Source organism: Lemur catta, chromosome 14 (assembly GCF_020740605.2).
Source record: "Lemur catta isolate mLemCat1 chromosome 14, mLemCat1.pri, whole genome shotgun sequence".
In the NCBI taxonomy this organism is placed as follows: domain Eukaryota; kingdom Metazoa; phylum Chordata; class Mammalia; order Primates; family Lemuridae; genus Lemur; species Lemur catta.
Genome location: NC_059141.1, coordinates 56,085,966 through 56,101,819, shown reverse-complemented (window position 1 = coordinate 56,101,819; position 15,854 = coordinate 56,085,966). Strand labels below are relative to the sequence as shown.

The 15,854-nt window shown below is 37.0% G+C and overlaps 1 protein-coding gene across 2 annotated transcripts in view; it reads left to right on the top strand.

Annotated features, from left to right (window-relative positions):
• VCL (vinculin) overlaps window positions 1–15,854 on the top strand; it is a 102,108-nt gene that overhangs the window by 51,463 nt on the left and 34,791 nt on the right. For both annotated transcript variants that reach the window (XM_045568948.1, XM_045568949.1), the window contains exons 3-7: window positions 3,700–3,850; window positions 4,031–4,139; window positions 5,782–5,904; window positions 7,372–7,532; window positions 15,572–15,662. In XM_045568948.1, coding sequence (XP_045424904.1) covers window positions 3,700–3,850; window positions 4,031–4,139; window positions 5,782–5,904; window positions 7,372–7,532; window positions 15,572–15,662 — 635 coding nt within the window. The remainder of the gene's footprint in view (window positions 1–3,699; window positions 3,851–4,030; window positions 4,140–5,781; window positions 5,905–7,371; window positions 7,533–15,571; window positions 15,663–15,854) is intronic.

Below are 15,854 nucleotides of genomic sequence, written 5' to 3'. Positions count from 1 at the left end.
AGTTCCAAACCAGCCTGAGCAAGAGCGAGACCCTGTCTTTACTAAAAATAGAAAGAAATTATCTGGCCAACTAAAATATATATAGAAAAAATTAGCCGGGCATGGTGGTGCATGCCTGTAGTCCCAGCTACTTGGGAGGCTGAGGCAGTAGGATCGCTTAAGCCCAGGAGTTTGAGGTTGCTGTGAGCTAGGCTGACGCCACGGCACTCACTCTAGCCAGGGCAACAAAGCGACACACTGTCTCAAAAAAAAAAAAAAAAAAAAAGAAGATATGGACAAATCCACTGTTATGATGGACGATTTTAACACTCAGTAATTGATGGATAAAACAGACCAAAAAATAAGGAAGGATGTAGAAGATTTGAACATTACAATTAACAAGCTTTAGCTAATGGAATATGTAAAATAGATCACCCTCATTCTTTCTAAGCACACATAGAAAATTCATAAAAATTCGGCCAGGCACAATGGCTCATGCCTGTAATCCTAGCACTCTGGGAGGCTGAGGCGGGTGGATTGCTCGAGGTCAGGAGTTTGAGACCAGCCTGAGCAAGAGCGAGACCCCGTCTCTACTAAAAATAGAAAGAAATTATCTGGCCAACTAAAAAAATATATATAAAAAATTAGCCGGGCATGGTGGTGCATGCCTGTAGTCCCAGCTACTCGGGAGGCTGAGGTAGTAGGATTGCCTGAGCCCAGGAGTTTGAGGATGCTGTGAGCTAGGCTGATGCCACGGCACTCACTCTAGCCAGGACAACAAAGCGAGACTCTGTCTCAAAAAAAAAAAAAAAAAAAAAGAAAGAAAGAAAATTTATAAAAATTGACCATATGTTAAGACATTAAACTAGCCTAAATACATTTCAGTGCCTCATCTTATAGACCACATTCTCTGACAGAATGCATTTGAGTGATAAATCAATAATGAGAAGATAAGTAGAAGAGCCCCTTATATTTAGAAGTATATTTTTAAATTTCCAAACAACTTATTGTCAAAGAAATCATAATGAAAATTATTTAGAACTGAGTAAGAAAAAATGCTACCTATCAAAACTCATGGGCCCATAAACATGAAAAAAGCAAATTTGAATTTCACTAGTAAAATAAAAATACAAATTAAATTCACAATAATATTATCATTTCACATTGACCAGATTGGCAAATTAAAAGTTCAGATATTGAGGACCGATTGTGAACACTGCTGATGCGAGTATTAAATTGGTATTAATATAATCATTTTGGAAAACAGTTTGGCATTCCCTGATAAAGTTGAATATATGTATTTTCTGTAACTCAGTATTTCTACCACTAGATATATAACCTAAAGTCTGTGCATGTGTAACAGAGGCCAGTATAAAACATTTCACAGCAATATTATTCACATTAGCACCAATAATAAAAACAATAACTTAGAACACCTCTGATGTCCACTAGAAGTAGAATGGTAAATAAATTATGGTTTATCTGTATCTTGAAATACAACACAGCAACTACAGTTGTTAACATGATGCGTCTCAACAATACAACATTGAACAAAAAGAATGATCATAGAAGCATACGTAGTAGTATGATTCTGCCTAAGCAAAGTTCCAATACAGGCAAAACTAAACTGTATGTTGCTTAGATGTGTATACATATATAGGTGGTTTTAGATGTGTATACATATATAGGTGGTAAAAGTATTAATATAAAGAAAATCAAGAAAATAATTAACACAATATTCAGAGTAATGATTACCTCTGGAGAATAGGAAGGAGGATTTGGTTAAGGTGGGATTCTGAAGTACTTGGTATTATTTTATTTCTTTAAAAAATATTTATTTGTTTGTAGAGTCAGGGTCATGCTGTGTTGCCCAGGCTGGCCTTGAACTCCTGGGCTCAAGTTATCCTCCTACTGAGTAGCTGGGCACGTGCCACCATGTCTGGTATTTTATTTCTGAAGCATGATTATTAGATTAGTTAGTATTTGTTTGAAAGTTTATATAATCTTTTATATGTGTAATTTTATTTTGTAATTTAAAAAATATGAAAATCCTCAACCTCATTCATAAGAATGGAAATTAAAACTATATTGAGTAAATCTACAAACTGGGAGAAAATATTTGCCAATTGCATATCTGATGAGGGTTTAATATCTAGCCTATATAAAGAACTCTTACAACTCAGCAACAAAAGGTAAAGAACCCAATTGAAACATGGGCAAAGGATTTGAATAGACATTTCTCTAAAAAAGATAAAAACAGACAACAAGCCCATGAAAAGATGTTCACCATTATTGGTTATTAATGAAATGCAAATTAAAACTACAATGAGATACCACTTCACACCCACTATGGTGGCTTTAATTAAAAAAGAAGGAAATAGAATAACAAGTGTTGGTGAGGATACGGAGAATCAGTATGTTGCTGGTGGGAATGTAATATGGTACAATGCTGTAAAACAGTTTGGTAGTTTCTCAAAATGTTAAACATGGAACTACCATATAAACTAGCAATTCCCCTCCTGGGAATATACCCAATCAAAATGAAAACATATCTACACAGAAGTTTATACATGAATGTTTATAGCAGCATTATTCATAATTGCCAAAAGGTATAAATAACTCAAATGTCCATTAGTGGATGAATGAATAAACAAACTGTGGCATACTCAGACAGTGGAATATTCAGCCATAAAAAGGATAATGAGGTACTGATATAGGATATAACTTGAACCTTGAAAACATTGCGTTTATTTCATGTGATCCTTAAAACAACCCTGTGAGGTAGGTTTTTATTTGCATATGACATTTTCTATGTTTTCAAATGAGAATATATCATTTTGGCTAAGTATTTTAGCTTTAAATAATTTGTTCCTTATCTTTATAAGTTACTCAGTGATAACATAATTAGTATATTGAATATCAGATTAGAAGAGCTGATCTATTAGGTTCTTTTTAACTCTGTATGGATGAGTAATTGAATGAATGAAGCCATGTTAGTAGTACAAGAGGGTCAAGGAGAATACTTGGTTTCTGCATTTTGAGTTCCTTTTTTAAATGAATTCCCCCCACCCCTGCCACCCAAACCCTTGGCTGTTCTAGTGGCCTATATTAAACTATATTAATATTAAACTATCATTAGCTGGTTCAGTTATTAATACTAGTGACTTTTTAATTAACAACATAGTTTTATGTGGCTGTTTTCAAATGGCTAGATGAATGAGAAATTTACGCATTACCTCATACTTTTACTTTGTGTTTCCACCCATTCCTTTGCTTTGTCTGGTTATTAAATTTCACTTAACACGGTACTTTGGCATTTTATTTCCAGATGTTAAATCTGAAAATACTGTCAAAGATTTCAGTTTTTTTCTGCAGGATCTTTTAATAGCAGTATGGATAGGGTGGGGAGGAATAAGGAAACAAAGATGTTACAGAGGTAGAGTAACCCAAAAGGCCCCAAATATTTTCTCATCATTTTTTGTTGCCAGGAAATAATGAAGAACAAGGGCTTAGTACATTGAATGAATGAATGAATGAATGTGCTGCCTATAACTGTAAAGTTTTAAATCTAAAAACTCAGGTCCTATTATCACTTGGTCTTGGCTATTTTCCATGTAGGGGAAATAATGTGAATTTACATACATTTACATTCTTTGCGTTTGCATATGATATTCTTCTGCTTGGTTCTGCCAGCAAGTTAATCTACGTTCCTCTACACAGGGTTGAGAATGCTTGCACCAAGCTTGTCCAGGCAGCCCAGATGCTTCAGTCAGACCCTTACTCAGTGCCTGCTCGAGATTACCTAATCGACGGGTCAAGGGGCATTCTCTCTGGCACATCAGACCTGCTCCTTACCTTCGACGAGGCTGAGGTAGGCAATCTGAGGCCCATGCAGACCTCTCCCAGAAGAAAAGCCTAGTCTTAACTATAATCATGGAAGATTGATATTTAGGATGAAAAAATACTGAAGAGCTACACATTTACATTACCATATTTTCTGTAATACTTATTGTCCACCCACTTGACTGAATACTCTGAAATATATTTTCAGGTTCGTAAAATCATCAGAGTTTGCAAAGGAATTTTGGAATATCTTACAGTGGCAGAGGTGGTTGAGACTATGGAAGATTTGGTCACTTACACAAAGAATCTTGGGCCAGGTTAGTCATATTCAATTTTTATAATAAAATTTTTTTAAGGATTGTCCTTGCTGGATCAAGAGGAAAGGGTACCCCTCCTCCTGCTTTTTGTAGAAGATAGATGATGCTGCACTGGGTTTTCAGGTATCTGTACTGCGTTGATGGAGCTGGCACTGTGCTTTAACTGAGGAGATGTCATTGTCTCTGAAATATGAATCTGCTTTCTATAAATCCTGGCCCCGTCTAATGAATTAAACCAGATATTGCAAATGCTGCTGGAGAATGTAGGAAATACTTTTCTATTACTGTAATGCTCAAGGCCACCCTGAATCCTGACCTCTCCATTCCACATTCCATAGCATTCCCTCACTGTCTGCCAGCTGGCCTAGAGTTCATCATAACCTCTTAGCTTGCTAATTAGCCTGCCTACTATTATGGATTCATGCCCTAGCCCAAGGCTGCATAATATAATCAGACCTAGAAGGGGAGAAGAGCAATTGTGGTTAAATCTCATTTGGACATGATTGTTTAGGCACCTGAGAGTTAAATATTCAAAACAGGCAAACAGATATCAGCTTTTGATGTTACAGACATATAACATGAACTCAAAGGTCCTTAAAGTATGAATGAGACCAATGACAAGACACATTCGACGTTTAGCTTGTTTAACTTGATGTTTACCACCTTATAAAATTCTTCTGTTTTATGTGAAATGTTGATTTCTAATTAACAGTATTTTTTTCATGAGTTTCCAGTGTAGTTGTTCTGTAAACTTATGGTGTGAAAGAATTTCTCAGGGCCATCGTTGAATGGCTTTCTTTGATGGCTTTAGAGGAATCCTCTTTAAACTTTCTCATAGCACTGGCAAAAGATTTTATTTCTCCAAATGGAATCTTATGCAGAATCCCACCATATAACAGTCAAAATGGAGCTACTCTGGGTGAAGCAGGGGCAGCCCTATCTTTTTGCTTTCCTTTGGTCTTAATGGTCTATGAGATAAGAAATCCTAGGAGCAATTTAAAAATCAAAGCTTTAGAGAATCACATAGTACCTTTGAATAATAACCAAAGTAAATAAAAAATGCTAGTAGGCTGATTTCAAAACACCAGATGCTTTCAAACACTGTCATCACTATAATTATTTTTATAATATTTCTATTTGTTTCTAATTATAAATGCGGAACATGCTTATTTTGGATGAATTTGAGAAAGTTCAGAAAAATGTAAAGATGAAAACAAAACACATCATTGACATTCTGAGAACTTTTCCCAGCTACTACATTTCGTGTTAGGCTCGCATGAGATTCTTACATAACAGCACAGTGACCACAGCGAAACCTGTATGCATAGTAGCCTGGCAAAATATTTTTCTCCCACTTGTGAATTTATTTTTACAAATACATATTTATTCATTTCAAAATTTGATGTGAATTCATTTATGTCAAACCTGAAAATTATATCACATTTACCATTTACATTTAATAAATTTTGTTGAAAAGAATAAAATTACATAAATGCTAGAGTTCAGTGATGGTGTCTGTTGTTTAAATAAGTGGGCAATCAGTTTGGACTTTCGTAGTATTTTATAGTGGATTTAGGCTGAGAAAGCCAGACCATGGATTGTTTCACTACTCACCCGGCGTGATTTCTTCCACGTGCCGCAGGAATGACTAAGATGGCCAAGATGATTGATGAGAGACAGCAGGAGTTGACGCACCAGGAGCACCGAGTGATGTTGGTGAACTCGATGAACACCGTGAAAGAGTTGCTGCCAGTTCTCATTTCAGGTATTTCCTGCCTGTACTTGGTCGGGGGGAAAATGTTAGCATGTTCTAAACTCTGAGGTTCACTTTCTTTTGCCGCTTCACTGCATGTCCTTCAGCCTAGGGAAAAATGAGACCTCATTGAGGGTATTACAGGATGGCTGCAGCTGATTGGCTGAGAGCCAGTCTTCATGTTCTCAAATGCTGTCCTTCTCTTCATTTCAAATTCCTTTCTGTGGCCTTGTTCTCTTCTCCTAAAGCTCTAACAGGCCCCTATCCTGGGAGATGGAATCTCTTCTAGAAACTCTAGTCTGGGACATTAACTTTTTACACCTTTATTTGTGTTGTAGAAAAATAATTAGGAGCTAGAATGGATATTATAGAGCACAGCCTGATAAAGAAATGAACTCACATCCCTTTTAAAAAATCATGTTAACACAATTTTTTCTATAAGATATTTAACTGTTCTCTAAATTATGAGTAGATCAGTTCTTTTGGTCACCAGCTGGGATGACCTTCCCATTGAGCAGAGCCCAGAAATGCAAACATGGTGGCTGCTCTCTTAACTAGCAAAAGGGAGTTGCACTTATTGAGTGTCTAGTATGTGTCAGACACTTCATGGTTTACGTAAGTTATCTTAGTCAAGTTGTGGGTTAATTAGTTTAACTCTCAGAAGGCAGCTTTATTTTAAAAATCTTACGATACATGTCACTGTGACCCCCCCAGCTACTTCCTTTGGTGTTTCAGGTAGTGGCTAAAAAAGGAGCTATGAGTGTAAGAGTTCAGAAACTCTAACACTAGAAAACAACAATTTGTAAATCGAATCTTATAATCTCCATGGGAAATATGTTTTGAGGCCGACTGTTCTATGTGGCAGAAGGTTGTTGAGAAGAGCGTTTCTTTCTAATCTGGGTAACTCAATAATGTGCTAATTAATCTTTGTTTATACAATTTTAATTATTTTATGGGAAGATATTTTCTTTCTACATATTCTGTATTATTCTTATTTTTTCTTCTTTACTTTTGGGGGTTAGCAAGTCCCTGCTATATGCTGAGAGAAATCCTGGATGACAAACTACATTTTGGGATCTGCTGGGATTAGGAGCAGCAGCATTCACAGTTTTACTGATGGTTTTCATTTTGTCCCATTAGGTTTGTGGTGGATGGAACTGGTGTGAGGGCTAGGATGATAACTGACTTAGAAGGATAGTAGATACTTTATGATTATAGGTCATCAATATATGTATGTTAAATTAATTCCCTAATCATGTTGTGGTGTTTTGTATTTTGAGGGTTGTTTTTTTTTTTTTACCTTCAAGGTTGCTGATATTAGAATTTTATTAGCAGACTTGTGGTATTTGTTTTATATATTCTTTTAAAGACCTTAGAAGCCCAAAACATGTTCAAAGTGTGGAATGTCTTGTGTGAATATTGTTATACAGCCAGATTAAATTCCAAGCTTAGTTTCTGATCTTTTGTTTATTTTTACAGCTATGAAGATTTTTGTTACAACTAAAAACTCAAAAAACCAAGGAATAGAAGAAGCTTTGAAAAATCGCAATTTTACTGTAGAAAAAATGAGCGCTGAAATTAATGAGATCATTCGTGTATTACAACTCACTTCTTGGGATGAAGATGCTTGGGCCAGCAAGGTAAGTGTTATTGGAGAAGAAATAAGCAAAATCCAGAACTGCTCCCTCCGGGGGACTTTGACTGTCACCTGTCTCTCATTCTATTTTGTTAATTGTTTGTAGAATAAGAGTACTCAGATATTGTGAAAGTAATTTTTTCCTCACTTTTGTTTCATGAGTTATTTGCTGCCTTTGCAAATTTATTTTGTTCCAAGGTAGAACTAATAAATAGGCATGTGGGTGAATATTGGTTGAAGGATGAGGTGTGTAGCTTTTCCTTCAGGCCAGAGTCTCCCTGGTTGGGCTGTGGAGGAACTGTGGAATGTATGTTCTCCTGGGTGGGAGCTCTGCTTTAGGAGGGTGGTTGTTGCCAGGTGACCAAGTAAGACATAGAATATGCCTGTAATTCTGAACTTTATGGAAAACCAATCTTTGATCCAGAGAAATCTATAGAGGAAACTGTTGGCACTTCTATATGTTTCCCTTGATCATTCCATTTGCCTCAAGGAAAGTTTGTTTAAAATATTAGTCTTCACATTCATCAGTTAGTTTGAGGGGTCCCTTCACCCTTTGTCTAGACTCTGTTCTTAGACTCCAAAGGGGCTGGTAGATTCCATCTAGAGCCCATCAGCAGTGGTTTTGTGTTGCTGCTGCTCTGGTCTGCTTCTCCCTCTGTAGTGACTGGGAACAAAGCTTCCAGGTCTAGGGGAACAGAGATACCTGGGTTTATAGTTTCCTTGTGGGAGCCCAAGGTGCAGACAGTAGGGGGACACACTGTCTACAGGATCTAGCTTACCCACATATGATACAGATGTCTCCAGGGCCACCAACATACAAGTAGCAGACTCAAAAGGGCATTTTGTACTTTGACTCCCATTGAGTGCTCAATAGAGCTACACTTGACCTCCAGGACACCTATAAGGTAAGGTAAAAGCTGGAGCCTAAAATCACCAGCCCTCTCTCTTACTGCCCAGAAAGCTAATTTAACTATGTAGAAGAAATTCGTCAGCTTACCTTAACTATAAAAGGCATTTTCTCATAGATGTGAAACTCTCAAATAGGTTCTACGAATGTGTTTGAAATCTATATGGTAAAATCATTTCAAGTCTTTGATATTTTATTTAATTTTGGTTTTGCATACTTGATGACTTTCACTTCCCTATTATGACTTCTTTATGCATCTTTTTTTGTTGTCTTGTTTGTGTTATTCTTTTTCTCACGTTTAGAAGGTAAGCGTTCTCTTGCCATCTAGTTTCTTTTTCGCTTAAAAAGAGAAAAAGCATGTCTGTGAGTTTTTCTTGTGCTGTGTGCCGTGCCTTATTCTGTGTGCCGGTGTGTAACACTGTGCTCGAACATGCGTCAGAATGTGACTTAATATGGGACTCCGGGCTGTGCTGGGCAGATTGTTTGACTGTGTCTCATATTGAGCTATTTCTTTGGGGAAAGCTAAAGGAAAGACATTACTGTGGGCTATTAGGCTTTCTATATTTGGGTGCTTTCATCTCTTTGAACAGGCTCCCGAGATCTTTTTGGCCTCATCTTTCTCACTGACTTCATTTGAGAGACAGGTTTCCCCAGGTAGCTAGGTGACCCTGGAGCTACCTGTGGACCCTACTCCTGGGAAGGGAGACTGCCAGCTATGCTACCTCTGTGTTTGCCTCTCCCACCAGTCTGCTTTGCAGGCTCTGAAATTTGCTTATGGAGATGCATCGATGGAGTTTTAAGCTGTAATGACGGTGGATAAGCTAGAGAGCTTAGGTGAGGTAACTGTCCTCCGTAATAATCCTAGCCTTCAAAATCAAAAGGAAAAGCGAAGTAAAGTGTATCTAAAGGTTTTCCTAACTTCAGTCCATTGCCTACTGCATGTTCTGCTGTCTAAACTGTGAGTCAGTCATAACTCTCCATGACCTCATGTCCCCCTAACGTAATCTCTCTCCTTATTCTCTTTCCTTTGCTTCCAGCAGATGGGAAGTAATAAGGAGGAACAGGCATTTAACCTTAATGTGTCTCTATTTTCAGAGGGGGAAAGTCACCCATCAGTTAGTGAATAAATGTTTCTGAGCTTTATTTTGTGCACATGCCATCAAGAGCTTTTTCTTTTAACAATGTGGTCAGTTGAGTTTTTCAGGACTAGGATCAGGCTCTGGGGAGGAATACACAAGGGAAACAGACCTGGTCCTCACCATGTACAGACTTGTAGATGGTCCAGTTTTATGCTGATCTGGGAGGAGATCAGTGTGTTAGGATGCTGCAAAACTAACATCAGAAAATGAAAGAAAGTAAATTAAATTAGTTCAGCCAAAATAAGCTCAAGTACATAATGACATCAGCATAAATAAAGGATGTTCACATTTAAACCTGATTTTGCTTTTTTTATATGTTTACCTGGATCAAAAATCAAAATGCTATAAAAAGATACATAACAGGTTTTCCTCTCAGCCCCATTCCCATCCATTCTACCACTCCTCACCCCCTACGAGAAATCATTATTAGTTACAAAAATATTTGGAAAAAAAATTTTACCCTGAAAATGAAAATTGATAATAAGGATTTTAGCTATTTTTCAGTTTTGTAGCATTATGCATCTTTCCCTGCTCAAGCATAAACAGTGAATTGATCAGACCTTTTGTCTGACTGTGGCCACCAGGTTCCCATTCTGTTTAATGCATACAGTGTCTTTCACCTCCTCTCACCCCTACCAATAAATAATTAACTTTGTCTTACCATACTTGTTTCATGCTTCCCCACTGGTGCAGTATTCTTCTGGAAAGTGATGGTTCCTCTAGAAAAGTGGGGGAAGAAAGTAAGTTGAAAAAATTCTTGATAAAAGTGCGTCTTGCCAAATAAGTTAAGATTTTAAAGAGGCAATGCAGTAGCTAATTATTTTGCTTTTTATATCTATATTCAAGTTGCAGATTTACGAGTTTAAAAATATCTTTGACTTTAAACACTTCATTTATTTTGAAAGTAAAAATTGACCCGGCTGGGCGAGGTGGCTCACGCCTGTAATCCTAGCACTCTGGGAGGCCGAGGCAGGTGGATCGCTCGAGGTCAGGAGTTCGAGACCAGCCTGAGCAAGAGCGAGACCCTGTCTCTACTAAAAATAGAAAGAAATGATTTGGACAGCTAAAAATCTATATAGAAAAAATTAGCCGGGCATGGTGGCGCATGCCTGTAGTCCCAGCTATTCGGGAGGCTGAGGCAGTAGGATAGCTTAAGCCCAGGAGTTTGAGGTTGCTGTGAGCTAGGCTGACGCCACGGCACTCACTCTAGCCCGGGCAACAAAGCAAGACTCTGTCTCAAAAAAAATAAAAATAAAAAAAATTGACCCTTTCTTAAATCATTGATCATTAAAAATCAAGTTAGCATTTTCCCTGGGAATACATTATGAATCAAAAGAATTTGAGTTGAACAGAATTCTGATTCTACCCTTTGTAAATTTAATGCTCTACACTTATTTTTTTTGTGTTTATATTACTTGTATTTTGATGCATGCTGAGAATTAAGTGGAAGGTGAGAGAAAATTAAAAACATTTCACTGCTAAGACTTTTTGGACCCCACATAGGTGTTCCTGCAGCTTTGTACCTTGAGTCATTAGATACTAATATTCAGAATTAGAGCCTGTGGTGAGTCTCCTCCCACTGTGGTCCCAGGCTGGTGGTGGGTAAAAGTAGTGACTGACTCAGATGTCTTACACACAAGATTACTATACTTAACCAAAGAAGGAAATATTGGTTAGAATATGCAATTGTGTAATACTAGCCGTTACTATAAACCAGTGAGACTTAAGGGCTGATTTTTATTTGATTTTTTTAAAAATAAGGTTATATGTGAGCTTTTTATGAGTGAGTGTTCTAGTGTTTTATTTTATTTAGTGGCTAATAGAATGAAAGCTTTATCTCTAGGAGTTTGAGATAAATAGTTCAGGCATTTATGATACTTTATGGCCCACCCTCCATAAGGAGAAAATCCTAAAATGTGAAAAAAGTTGTCATTTCCCTTCTGATCTAAGTTATCTTTAGTTGGTACATCTGATTGTGCACTCATAGGTAGCACAGAGTTTTAGAGCTGGGAAGGTATTCTTAGAAATAAGGAACTGAGACCCAGAGAAGGTAACTTGCCTAAAGTCTCAGGACTAGATAATTTTTTAATTTTTGTTTTTTTTTTTTTGGAGACAGGGTTTCTCTCTGTTGCCTGGGCTAGAGTGCAATGGTGTTATCATAGCTCACTGCAACCTCCAACTCCTGGGCTCAAGTGATCTTCCTGCCTTAGCCTTCCCAGTAGCTGGGACTACTGGTGTGCGCCACCACACTCACCTAATTTTTCCACTTTTTGTGGAGACAAGGTCTCACTCTTGCTCAGGTTGGTCTTGAACTCCTGGCCTCAAGCGATCCTCCCGCCTCAGCTTCCCAAAGTGCTAGGATTACAGGCATGAGCTGCCGTGCCTGGCAGGACTCGATAATTTTCTCTCATTGTTGAAATGTAATTTGTAAGATTTTGTTCTACTACCCAATCTATTCTTTCTAGAAACATCTTTGTTTAAAACATTGATTTGAGGGTGGAAATGTGGTCAGAAATGGAGTGGAGTGGGAAGGGGGGTGGTAGTGGAAGGGGAGAGCATGTTGGACAGTGGTGGAGAGGGGTCCTTATTCCCCATATCTAAAGTTTCCAAGAGTCTGGGATTTCAGGACTTTAATTTTCTAAGCACAGCTCCCTTTGGTTATCCATAGGAAGATCTCATTATTGTTCACAGGTGTTCTTGAGGCCTGAGTCTATATTAAATTTTAGGAGTATTTCAGCCCCTGGGAAAGGCACTGTGTTTTTTCGTTTAAAACTTGAACTCATAAGAGTTTTATGGTGAAAAGAACCATAGAGGGAGGGAACCAGATAGATCCCTGCCAGCTGTCCCCAGAGCTGAATGGCTAGGTCTGGTCTTTTTATACTCAATTCTTAAAAAAAATAAAACCTAAACAGGTAAGAGATTCATGGAGACTTTTCTGTTTCCCAAATATGAGTTTTTACGAAAAATAGTATTCAAATGAAGGTACAGGTTTTTTTTTTTCGGTTTCATACCCAGATTGTACTGTAGGTACTTAGAGGGTTACATGACAAGTTTTAGCAAAATGCTTTATGGTACACAATATGGTTGACCACAGGGTTATGGTTATTTTCACCCTTTATAAATATATCTCCAGATCGACTTCTAGTCCTGGTTGTCCAGTGAATTTGTTTATACCATATCTGATGTTTGTATACTTCTAATGTTGCTTATGACAGAATTCTGTCGATTCTGTCGTAAATACTGCCCTTCAAAAGAAATAGATATGAGATTCTTGGGAGACCAAAATATTTGTTCTCATAGATGTTTTGCTTTTAGTAGATATGACTTTCAAATATATTGTTTAAATTCTGCTGTGTTTCACAAAGAATTTAAGGTGGCCCTTTCAGTGACTGTTTTAAATCTCTATAATTATCTAAAATTCATGCTATTAAAAACTTAGGTAACTCATTGAAATTCCCAGTTTTAAAATGCAGCTTCACTCCAAATTTGCCATTAATTCCTTAGGGGAAAATGAGCATCTCTTAATTTTAACTTCTTGATGTTGTCACATCTCTCACTCTGGAGTAAATTACTCACTTCCTGAGAATCACATTCTTTCCTTGCGGTGCTGGGCCATTTGAGCTTTATTAGGGAGAAAAAAGAAAGGATTTTTGAGGATGCTAAATAGAGCAAAACTAGTTCCATTGTATTTCAAATCGTTTTTGGGCATTGAAGGATTATGAATTTGATTTCTAGAGCTTATTTTCTGTGAAGTATTAGCCAAAATCAAAATTGACAAGGCAGAGATTTGCTGACTATTATAGAAGGTTGGCAGAATCTTTGGCAATTCTCTTTGTTAAAAAAAAAATTCATGAGTTTCATCTGATATAAAATAATGAGATTTGGAGTCAACAAACCAGAGATCAAATTAGGTTTCTAGGAATGAGTCTCTGTTTCTTAATTTGTAATATTAAATTATTTAATACATTTAAATTTGAGATTCAATGAGATAATAAGGAGAAAAGTGGCTAAAACAGAACTTAACATGCAGGAAATGCATGTTAAATTAAATGCATGTCAACTAAAGTTAGTTTCCTAACTAGTAGCCTTTCAGGCTACAGTAGACACAAAAATTGCTGGCCTCTGTTTCCCTTTTAATTAGATTTTTGAAATAAAATAAATATCTATTGGTTTTCTCTTTGAAAATAAAATTATATCATGAAAATGGTTAACAGGTTTTAAATTAAATATTTTTACATTGACATAATTCTCTAGAGTGCATATACTTCCTAAGAGCTTGTGGTTTTTCAAAAATCTGTACCTACAGAATTTGTGCTATATCCTATAACTTGTGTTAGACCCTGAAGGCGATCCAATTCTCTAAGGTTATGAGTTGCCTAAGACTCTTTTAAAAAGATATTAATTTGGGCCTTACTAATTTAGAATTAAGCCAAAGTTGACCTTTGCTTTACTTTTGAAGGCAAGTTTTGCTGTACAAATTAACGTAAAACACGGTAGAAGAGAGAAGCAGATATTTAAACCATTTGAGAATCAAAGCACTTTAAAAATGCTACTTATCTACTTGTGGTAATTACAAGTGGATTTTGAAATAGATTCTCTTATAACTTTGTCTTTTATTGATAGCCATCATAATTACATATAACTTGATAATAAAATATTTCCACTTTTCAGTACTTCTTTTTTGTTGCTGTGGCTGAGAGTTTGCTATTTAAAGCCTTACCAGAGCCAAGGTTACAACAGAACTATCTGTATCTGTGTAGATGGAGAAGGAGAAAATCCTAAAGCTGAGAGTCTTTTCATTTGAATAGGTACCTTGGAAAAGCTGGTGTCAAGCTGCGGACCTTAAGCCTAACTCTGCGTGTTGCCAGTGCTTATTTGTGCTAGTGCCGGGGTTGTTGAATTCAAAGTGGGGGATGCTCTTGGCGCCCTCATGTGGAAAACTGGTGATATAACATCTTTAAGAATCCCAGTTCTCTGCAGACTTAGAAACTGAAGGAAGTCAGGGATCTAGGACATTGTCTAGAATTTTAGAGGTTAACTTTGTGCACTGATGGACTAACTCTGTAAGAGTCAGTTCCCTATGGTATAAAAGAGATAGGAAGTCTTTTAAGTTGTTAAATAGAGACTTAAGAGATGGCCAGTCTGTCAATTTAGAGGATGGGCACATGAGTGTTTTTTATACTGTGCTCTGCATTTTTCTCTATCTTAAAAAATACACTTAAAATATATATGTATTTGAAAGTGATTAGTTTGTTGTTTCAGCTCCCTGTGCTGTATTCTGGAAGATTTTTTGCTAGTCGTCATGAATCGTGGCTGTAAACAATAAATTGAGACTTGTTTATTTTATTCTGTCTCTTCTTCCAGGTTAGGGATGGTAAGGGAACTAAGAATAAGGAATGGCAGGGAAGGCCAGGAAAATACTTTTTATTATATTACATTTAGTGATTTATTTGTAGAGTTAAAATTAAATCGCTAGATTAATATTTTCAGTTTTTTCCCAACCAGTAATTCTAAGTTGTTCAGATTAATTAAATATAGCAAAATATAATCTACTATGTATATTTCAAAACAAGACATAAAAGGACTGTGATTTGTTGCACCACATACTGAGGCTTCCCTGAAGTGGGGAGGGCTTTGGCAAGGATGCCGGAGATGACTGTTGACTGGTGGCAAGGCTGATAATAAGGCATGTGACAACAGGGCTTTTTCCTGCTGAAGACATTAAACATCTTTTGGCTTGAGCAATTTTACCAGTTTTCACAGTTTTAGCAATAGGGACACCAGGAAACAGAGTAGAATTAACTGAAGAATTGCATGCAAGATGCTGCATTTGGACAGAAATAAGATTGTGGTGTGATGACAATATTTTTAAGGCTATTGTAGGACTGACTACCTTAGCTATTGTATGTTAATGCTGTAACATCTTCTCTGTCTTACTTTGCATTGTGGCATCTCAGTTTTTGCAAAAAAAGTAATTGTGGGATTTCTCTTCAAAAGGACACTGAAGCCATGAAGAGAGCATTGGCCTCCATAGACTCCAAACTAAACCAGGCCAAAGGTTGGCTCCGTGACCCCAGTGCCTCTCCAGGTAACACTCTAATTCTGTTTTTCTGACAGATACAGTAAGCTAAAAGCCAAGCTAGCGAAAGAAAGAAATCCTCCCATAATGTCATAATCCTGAGCTAACTACTGTAACATTTCGGGGCACACTCCATTCTCTGCAATACTGGGCCTTGAAAGAACGAACGGCATAGACTAAATCACCTCTCATTGTGGAGGA